General features: G+C 38.8%; 1 protein-coding gene across 1 annotated transcript in view; it reads left to right on the top strand.

The window, feature by feature from the left end:
* Positions 1 to 8,493, top strand: part of Dkk2 (dickkopf WNT signaling pathway inhibitor 2) — a 91,012-nt gene extending 82,519 nt beyond the window's left edge. Inside the window, exons 2-4 of the mRNA XM_028760499.1 lie at positions 3,944 to 4,094; positions 5,137 to 5,292; positions 7,976 to 8,493. Of these exons, the coding sequence (XP_028616332.1) occupies positions 3,944 to 4,094; positions 5,137 to 5,292; positions 7,976 to 8,226 (558 nt within the window). The 3' untranslated portion in view covers positions 8,227 to 8,493. The remainder of the gene's footprint in view (positions 1 to 3,943; positions 4,095 to 5,136; positions 5,293 to 7,975) is intronic.
* Positions 8,494 to 9,518: the final 1,025 nt, after the last annotated feature.

Raw genomic sequence — 9,518 nt, 5'->3', positions numbered from 1 at the left:
GATTTCTGATAGATTTCAACTCAAGCTGTATCCAATGTGTCCCCCCCTCCCCCCCTCTGTGTGTGTATGTCTTGTGTGTGTGTGTGTGTGTGTGTGTGTCTCCCTCTCTCTCCAGGCATGATGATAATGAACACTAACTTAAAATTTTATAGAAAGAAAGAACTCTATTTTTAGAATGAGGGGGTTAAGTTAAAACTAATGTCGTCTTTTTTTTTTTTAACCTGATTCTGGACAGTTCTCATATTTATGGCTAATCACCTCCTCCTATGAGGTGTCCCTAATTAATTTACACCATAGCCATACCTGAGTCTGGATGGTGAATGATTGTGGATGTTGATAAAATGAGGTCTTTAATCAGTTCTGAGAGACTTAGTAGACGGAGAACCCAAGTTTTACTCTAATTCCTATGCTTGGTCATTGGCTTTCCAGTAGACTGCCCCAGGTCTGCACACACAAGTATCTCTTCTCCAAAGACCAAATCAGCAGAGCCATAAAACCCCACTGCTATAAACCATTGCACTAAGATACATTATCAACCTTTTGCTTTTAAATCTTTAAAACAGGACCAGGTAAGCATGTTATTATTACTAAATCAAAATTTTGGCTAAGTCTTTCAAATTTACTTTATGTTTGCCACAATACAATCATCAAGTGAGAACCAAATAATTGGTTGGCCTTTTGAGACCAAAGTAATTGGGAAATGAAGATCTTTCCTGTGAAAGTTGCTAGTTGGCCATTTTATTTACGTGTATTTTCTCACCAGAAGTCCATTCATTCATTCCTGTGCTCATCACTTCTTCCGGGTCTCATGTGGTAGTAGGCCCTATCTCTGTCTGCCTGTTCTCTCTCCTTGCTTCTCCTTGATGACACATGTAATCATAGAAAAACAAACAGGAAAGAACACCAACAAAATGGCAAGTGGCCAAGCCCTCATGTTAGTGTTAAAATGCCTTGTCTAGAATTCATTACTGAAGTAGGACATGTCAATGATGAAACATAAGGATCACTGTTAATAAGTCAGGGCCTGCATTTTCCTATGTTTTGTTTTCTTGATAATGATTAGGCTAAAATGGCTTTATGCCTCAGTAAATCTGTGCTGAGGATGCTAATTTTCTTAAGGCAAGGCATGTCTCCAAATATCACTTGCTTCTCTCAAACTTAATTTACTCAATTTACTGTGTCCTTTCTTGAAAATATTTATGTACTACATATATGTTCATAATCATATATTAGACTTTATATAGTTTACTGAAGCCAAGAGTTTTATAAGCTTGAGAGAAGCCATGTTTGTGTTTAAAATTATTAAACTCTACTTTCAAATTCCCGAACTATTCTTTCTTGAATTTTTACATGGGCATTGAGTCCCAAGCACACAATGTTTGCACCATTTCATGCTAAAAAATATATTCTGCCTTTGCCTGTGCCAGTTCCACTTTAAAGAAAGGAAAGAATATACAGGAGCATAATAGAACTCTATGTCCAATCATGTAGTTTGTTTTAGATAAAAATGAGCTTCAGGTATTGAGGTGGCTATACTGTGCATACCACTTTTATTTTTTTAATAAGCTTCATTATAAAAAAACTTATAAATAAAAAAAATCACACACAAAAGTTAACCAGACCCATCTCTATAGACCTCTCTACAGTTAGAATAGCCATTCTGGCAAACCATACTTCTGTTTCATGGCATCTCTAGCCATTATCTCCAAATTCCAATAACTGAGGATGAGAACAACAGTGTCCTTTTGACAATTATTCCTGTATAAATAAGCTACGTTTAGGAATCAACTTGATTCTCCAATTTAGTCTGTTCTTTAGAGATGGGAACCCATGTCACTTCTCTTCAGAACCAACTGAGAATTTGCAGAGTTGAGAAGAGTACATGATGTTTTTAGGAGGTGCATGTTTGTTTCTGTTGAGAAAACATGTCCTATTTTTGAGGAAGAGAAGATTTGTAAGACATCAAATGTTTCTTGCAAAACAATTTGATGAAATGAATGTAAATGAATCAGAAACATGTGACTTGTGTTTCAATTAAAATTAATGGGCTTAAATAGGAAGAGGGTAAACTGCTCAAGGGGGAAAGAGTGTGGCAAGGCAGGAAGTGACATTTGGTTTGTTTTCATCAATGCTGAGTTCTTGAAAAACAGCCTACTGTGAATTCAGCTTCATTCGGATTCTCAAAAGTCCACTTAGGAAACTGTAAAGTGGACGAAAAATATAAATCCATCTTACATATGCACGGAGCATTGCCACAGCGCAGGCATTGAAAATCGCTCTCATAGTGAAGTGAATGGTTCCCAGTGCTCTTCTTTCAAGGGTAAATAAGACATTATAAGGTTAAAATCTATTTGTCCCCAGGCTCAAACATAAACTTCATCTCTCCTTCTTCTTTCTAGTTGAAGAGGATGAGACATACCTGGCAAACATGTGGTAGAGAGGAGAGAGAGGGGTGGAGAGGGGCAAGACAGAGACAGACACAGACAGAGAGACAGAGAGAATAGCAGAAAGAAAATAAACAATGTTTGGGGGCAGGACATCAAGTGAGATTTCATAATGAATGTACTCAAACCAGAATAGTTATTTTAGAGACATTTTATCCAGTTTCATCCTTATATCATTTATGCACACTTCAAAGCAAAGATCAGAGCTTTAAAAATGTGATTTGCATTTTTTAGTTAAAACCTAATGGGTTACTCGAAAATATGAAAATAAAATAGAACAAATGGATGGTTGGCCTGGTAACGCTTGCTCATAATCCCAGCTAAAGACAGAAGCAGAACTGTCACAAGTTTCAAAGTCAAGACCAATTTGCTTCCTGTGGTGAGTTCCAGGAAACAAAGGCTGCATAATTAGACCTTGATTCAAAAATAAAATAAAATAAAATAAAATAAAATAAAATAAAATAAAATAAAATGAAGTGAAGTGAAGTGAAGTGAAGTGAAGTGAAGTGAAGTGAAGTGAAATAAAATAAAATAAAATAAAATAAAATAAAATAAGAGGGTCTATCTCAATTCTCTAAATCTAATTGTGCTGAGTGACATTACAGTCTTTGAATAGATACATGTCAAATGTCCCAAGAACTCCAAAAGGCAAGTCATATAGAACCAGAGTCCATATTTTACTTCTATCTTTTGAGTTACTATCAAACACGTCTTAGATAACTTTGAGAAATACATTCATAAACAGCGTTTTCTGAACAAACTGAAGGCCTAGCTCCTGAGAGGAGGTTGTGGGAGCAGGGATCCTTTGGGCTTCATGAAAACCAATGTCCAGCATCTATCTGGTTGTGCAGAGCCCACTGTTGCTCTGTGGAGGAAGGAGGGATGAGGGCAAGATCCTTTGTTCTGTTTGGTAGGATGTCACTGTTTTGTGTGCCCATCAGGTTGTTTCTCAAATGATTCTGGAAGAGTTGCCCCTTTCCTTTTCATAGGCAGATATTGTGAGAAGTCTTATCTGATTGGGCAGCTAACATATTTTAACTTCCAGCACAATCATCATTGGTCCTGTTTACTGTCCCTCTGCCCTTCAGTAGCTGGGGAGACTGGAGTGGAGAGACTGCTCTTGTGTTCTGCCATTAGTGGCAATATAGCAGTCAGCAATATGACAGCCTCTGAGGTCATTTTTACAGCAGGGACCTATCAGTGTGAAGTATAAATCCTAACTCCAACATAGGCCAATGAAAATGTATGGGCAATGTTAACTTCATGATGATTTTTACTTTCAAGTTTATTCTCAGTTTCATCTTTGTCACCATCAAAAGCCAATACTTACAAAACTAAGGGTCACCCCAGAGAACCAATGTTCAGAACTACACAAAATGGTATATTTCATTCAGGCACTTTAACTATGACATAGTTTCCCTTCGGGTTGGCTTCTCAAAGCCTTCTCAGTGTCCCATGACCTCACTTGTTGCTTTCTGTGCTGTTCCATCTGATGCCAGGCCTACCCTTGCAGCAGTGATAAGGAATGCGAAGTTGGAAGGTACTGCCACAGTCCCTACCAAGGATCATCAGCCTGCATGGTCTGTCGGAGGAAAAAGAAGCGATGCCATAGAGATGGGATGTGTTGCCCTGGTACCCGCTGCAATAACGGTAAGAGAGCTACCAATTGTTAACAGGTCTTTCTTTCTTAAACGGAAAGGTGTTTAATGCTTTTTTATACAGGCTCCTGAGCTATATATTTTTCAGTATTTGGGAGCTTTTACATCTTGGTTTATGTAGTATGAGATATCAGAGTCACCTTCCAAACCTTAGATTTCCTTGTGTCTGGCTACTTTGTAAACTATATTCTACATTGATTTAGGCTATTGGAAAATTGAAATGTTACATTTGTCTTGTTTACTAAACATATGAATGACAAGACAGGCAGTACAGTTGTGAGTCCATTGGCCAGGTTCATAAGAGTTTTATGTTATAGTTATTATATTCAAAATGTCCTGGGGCAGCCTTACTAGGTGAGGGAGGTGACTGGCCCTCCAAGTACAAAGGACTCTCACCTGTAGCCTGGATGTACTCAACTCTAATGAAATCACAGGCAGACATTTATTCAGGCTTGATAGTGAACTGACAAACAATCACAAATAACACATGATTAAGAAATTGTAGAAAGTGATTAGAAGTATAAGTTTAGCCATGAAAAACCAACTCACTGTCATGCCTCTTCTGGCCTTTAGGCAGAAACCTGTCATGAGAATCACAAAGCAACTGAAGGAAGGAAGAAAGGCTGGACTGAGATGTTTTACTCATGAACAAAATTGATCCTGGGCAGGCATCTTGCCGGATGACTTTAAAAAAAAGCCAGACACTGACTTAATTTCTCACAGTGTTGCTATTCTAAGATCTTTGCCTGTATCTACAATAATTCAATGAGATTAATTTTGTTTTGATTCCTATTTTGTTGTTGTTTGCATAGTGTCATTTGGTCTTGAAAGAGAAGAAATTCAGATTTAGGAAGCTTGGCTGTAGACCCAAAGTGTTCCATCTTCAATAAGTAAGTGAATGAAAATGAGCAGAACATACAGAGATACATAGCAGGGAGATTAGGATATAGACACACAAATGTCTTGCTTACATGGATAGAATGAACATCACAGGCTGTAGAGTTAAACTGATCCATTTACACCTTCATTTCCAGGCATCTGCATCCCAGTCACCGAGAGCATCCTCACCCCACATATCCCAGCTCTGGATGGCACTCGGCATAGAGATCGCAACCATGGTCACTATTCCAACCATGACCTGGGATGGCAGAATCTAGGAAGGCCACACTCCAAGATGCCTCATATAAAAGGTAGGACCACCTGTACTTCCATGGTTGCTTACTTTTTCTTTTATAAAGAAGTAAAGGATAGCACAGATAATTCATTTTGGTTCTATGACTCCGTTTTTAAAATGTTCACCAATGCACAATTCAAATTGGGCATATTGATTTTTAATTTTGAAAATGCTAGAGATTTCTTAGAATTGCTAGAAAGTATATATTATGAGAAACGTCTGACCTGCCATGCCATTTCTAAATATCCCTCTCTTATGAAGAAAGTTTCTAAACCAATCTGTCTGGTCCAAACCTATGAAAGAGCAAAGCACTGTGAAAAATACATAAGGCAATATTGCTACTAGCAATTAAATTATCAGTCATTTTTTCACCTTTGAAGATTCGATAAGTTGATTTCACTGAGCAATCAGATGGCATGTAATCCATAGACCAATCTAGAAGAAGCATTGGTTTATAATGGGGTTATGCATGAGTATAAAGTCTCCTTCACCCTGTGGAAACATTTCAGAATTCTCCTACTAACCAATAACAACGTTGACTAGTATGAAATTATTTTACAGTAATTAAAAAAAAAAGAAAAGCATAAAGCACAGGTATACCCAAAGGAGGCTTTTCTCAAGTGTATCTGTATATTCCTTTTTCAAGATGATTTAAAGTGCCCACTGGAGCACCTAGGGAGGGACCCATGGCTCCAGCTATAGATGTAGGGGAGTGTGGACTTGTCGGGCATAGGTGGGAGAGGAAGTCCTTGGTCCCATGAAGACTGGATGCCCCAGTGTGGGGGAATTCGAGGACAGGGAGGTGAGAGTGGGTGGGCAGGTGGATGGTATCCCATCCTTATAGAAGCAGGAGGAGGGGGGATAGGATAGGGGGTTTCTGGGTGGGAGGGAAAATGGAGAAAGGGGATAACATCTGAAATGTAAATAAATACCCAATAAAAAATAAAAAAACAGTGCCCACTGTTCTAAAAAACTTTATAATAGTGCATCTCCACTGTTGTTTAGTGTTTCTGATGCACTGATGTGCCCTGGGAAGTCCTGATGTGAAAATCTAGTTTTCCTTTCTAATCATGTTATTTCCATAGCTTATCTCTGCAAAACCATTTCCCCACATTTTTATCTTGGCCCCCGGATTTCTACAGTCCAACACACAACGACCTTTGAGACTCATTTGCATCACCTAAAATACATTTCATAAAACCACAGATTTACATGTTCATTAATGTCCTGTTTTTTATGGTTGAGTTTTTACAACAGAATAAAAGTGAAGAGCTGTAATAGCCTCAGAACCCTAATGTTTTTGCTACCTGGCAGCTAATACCACTTGACAACCCCTTCCTTATACTGAAACAGAAATCAATGGAGCCAAGATGTGTGTGGGAGGGTACTATTTGGTGACTTGATCTTTGTGTATGTGTGTGAATACAATACCTAAATTTGTAATCTCACATAGTGTAAAATAAGTTTCTGATTGCCCCTGAGCCTGATGACTCTGAGCTAGGCTGGATGACATCTCTCTGTTCTGTTCTACTCATGGTTCCATGCATTTCCCACCACTCTTTGTTAGATGCATTTGGCTGGGTTTAAACTGCTTCCCACTTTCATGGCCTCTATTGGTATTTTGACATAACTATGATTCCTTCAGTCTTCAGCTGCTGTCAGATGGAGCTTTAGGTGCTGCCTTATGAATCTAGCCCCTGGAAGGTGACATCACCTGCTCTTTAGGGATCTTTTGGTCTAAATGCGGTAGTGAATTCCTGCAGCTGATCAACCTCTCATAATTCTTAGTTCAACTACCATACATGGGACAATTCTCTGCACTAAGTAATGTGTGCTACTACTTCTGCTTTCATAGCTGGTCTCAACCAATAAATGATATCAAGAGTCCCTGAAAATTGTAGCTTTCTTGAGTCACAGCTTTGTTGAGATCTGTTGAATAGACATCAAGTTAATGAGTTTGAAACCAACTTTTTTTTTTAAATCTCCAATTCACCCCATAAAGAAAAAAAATCATCAAGAAAATACCTAAAGTTATAGTATTGACTGGGGAGTAGACTCCATGGGTAAAGTGCTTGCCATGCAATCATGAGGACAGGAGTTCCAATCCCTGCCACTCTGTAAATCCTGGGAAGAGCATGCCAGTTTATCTTTAACTCCAACCTCAGAAGACAGACACAAGCAGATTCCCCAGAGAAAGCTGGCTAGTAAGTTTAGCCATGTCAATTAGCTCAATGTTTGATTGAGTGATTCTGGTTCAAAGAAGGTGAGACAGTGATGGAGGATTATTTCCAACATACTCTGGTCTCTCAAATTTATTCGTACACATGTACATGCACATACACACACACATGCAGTCCCACATAAGAAAAAACTATGCATATATGCACACTATATGCACACCCACACCCACACCCACACTCACACATAAACACACAGAGAGAAATAGGAAAAAAATAGAATGTGATGAACTTAATATGAACACAGCTCTACTGTTCATTGAATTTCATATTCAGATGGTAGATAACGGAAACAGACAAAGGCAGACTTATGAGTGTAAAGAGAGAAAAAACTGGTATGAATCTAAGGCTTTTCATCATCATTGTCAGTATAATACAAGAAAGTATTTCCTGTGATTCTGATTGTAGAGTAGAAACTGCTGTCAAGAACACTTGTAAACCCCTTGGTCTTGTTTTCTGTAGGACACGAAGGAGACCCCTGCCTGCGGTCATCAGACTGCATTGATGGGTTTTGTTGTGCTCGCCACTTCTGGACCAAAATCTGCAAACCAGTGCTCCATCAGGGGGAAGTCTGTACCAAACAACGCAAGAAAGGTTCACATGGGCTGGAGATTTTCCAGAGGTGTGACTGTGCAAAGGGCCTGTCCTGCAAAGTGTGGAAAGATGCCACCTACTCTTCCAAAGCCAGACTCCATGTATGCCAGAAGATCTGATAAACACTGGAAGAGTCATCACTAGCAGACTGTGAATTTGTGTATTTAATGCATTATGGCATGATGGAAAACCTGGATTAGAATGCAGAAGAGTGAGGAATGTGGTAAGAATGTGGAGCAGAAGAGTGCAGGACTGAATTAAGTAGAGACAGTGACAACTTAAGCATGACCAGTGTTTCCATTATGCACCTTGTTTATGTAAATAATGTACACATTTGTGAAAATGCTATTATTAAAAGAAAGCACACCATGGAAATTACTGACGAATACCATGTGATTTTCTAAGAGTTTGGCTTGAGCTAGAGGGGACATTTCCTTCAGGTTGGCAATGGCTATAAAAATAACTTAAAGCCACATTTCTACTCAAAGCTATAGTTCAATTATTTACTCTCACTTTCCCTTGACACAAGAGAATCTCTAAAACACAGCGAAAGCTGATGTGCAGGGAATGAAAATATTCAGCATTATTAATCACATCACAAAAATCACCTTTTAATTGGGAAACTGTTCTTTTGATTTTCTCAAATAAAGGCCTTGGTAGACAAGAGGAAAAGGCAGTCAGTATTTTCTAATTCACGTCAAGATACTGGTATGTCATCTAGACATTCGAAAAGGGTAGACAACCAGAAGTTGTTTCTAACTGGATAAGGCAATGGATTAGAAATGGGTAAATGTATCTCTTTAGACCACTCATTTCTGTTTCAAAAACTTAATTTCATCTGAACTAATAAAGACAGATATAAGAGAAAAGCAGATTCTGCATTGGAAAGGAATGGCATTGCCTATGTGGTGCCTGCTCAGGCTTGAGCCGTTAGTCAGGTCTAGTGCAATGTAAGCACAGGGAAGACGTCTCACAGATTATGAAGCCATTAAAGATTTCTGACTCATGAGGAGAACTGAATAATGGAGTGAGCACTGTTTGCTACCACTTTGACATACCCTACATGTGATAGACTGATAAATATGTTTATGCTTGCATAGCTGGAGATCAGTAGGGTGATGCAGTCACGAGAGACTTGAGCGATATCTGTACTATGTTGAGCACAGCAGGGAAGTAGAGGGAACCTAGTCATTTGTCCAGGCTTTAAGGTCACATGTCTGAAGAACAGGATGAATTGTTATGACTGCCATCTGTGGCTCCAGAAGCAAAGTTGAAGCTGTCCATGAGATTTGCTCTCATGCAATTGTATTTGGTACAATGCAGCTTGCCCTCCCCAGCCTGAAAAGATTTCATGGTTTTGAGACTGTAAGATAATCTCAATATGAATAGGTTCTTACAAAGTGGGTTCCCT

Source organism: Grammomys surdaster, unplaced genomic scaffold (assembly GCF_004785775.1).
Source record: "Grammomys surdaster isolate TR1022 unplaced genomic scaffold, NIH_TR_1.0 126531, whole genome shotgun sequence".
Taxonomy (NCBI): domain Eukaryota; kingdom Metazoa; phylum Chordata; class Mammalia; order Rodentia; family Muridae; genus Grammomys; species Grammomys surdaster.
The sequence above is the reverse complement of the archived record's forward strand: the minus strand, read 5'-3'. Positions and strand labels throughout refer to the sequence as shown.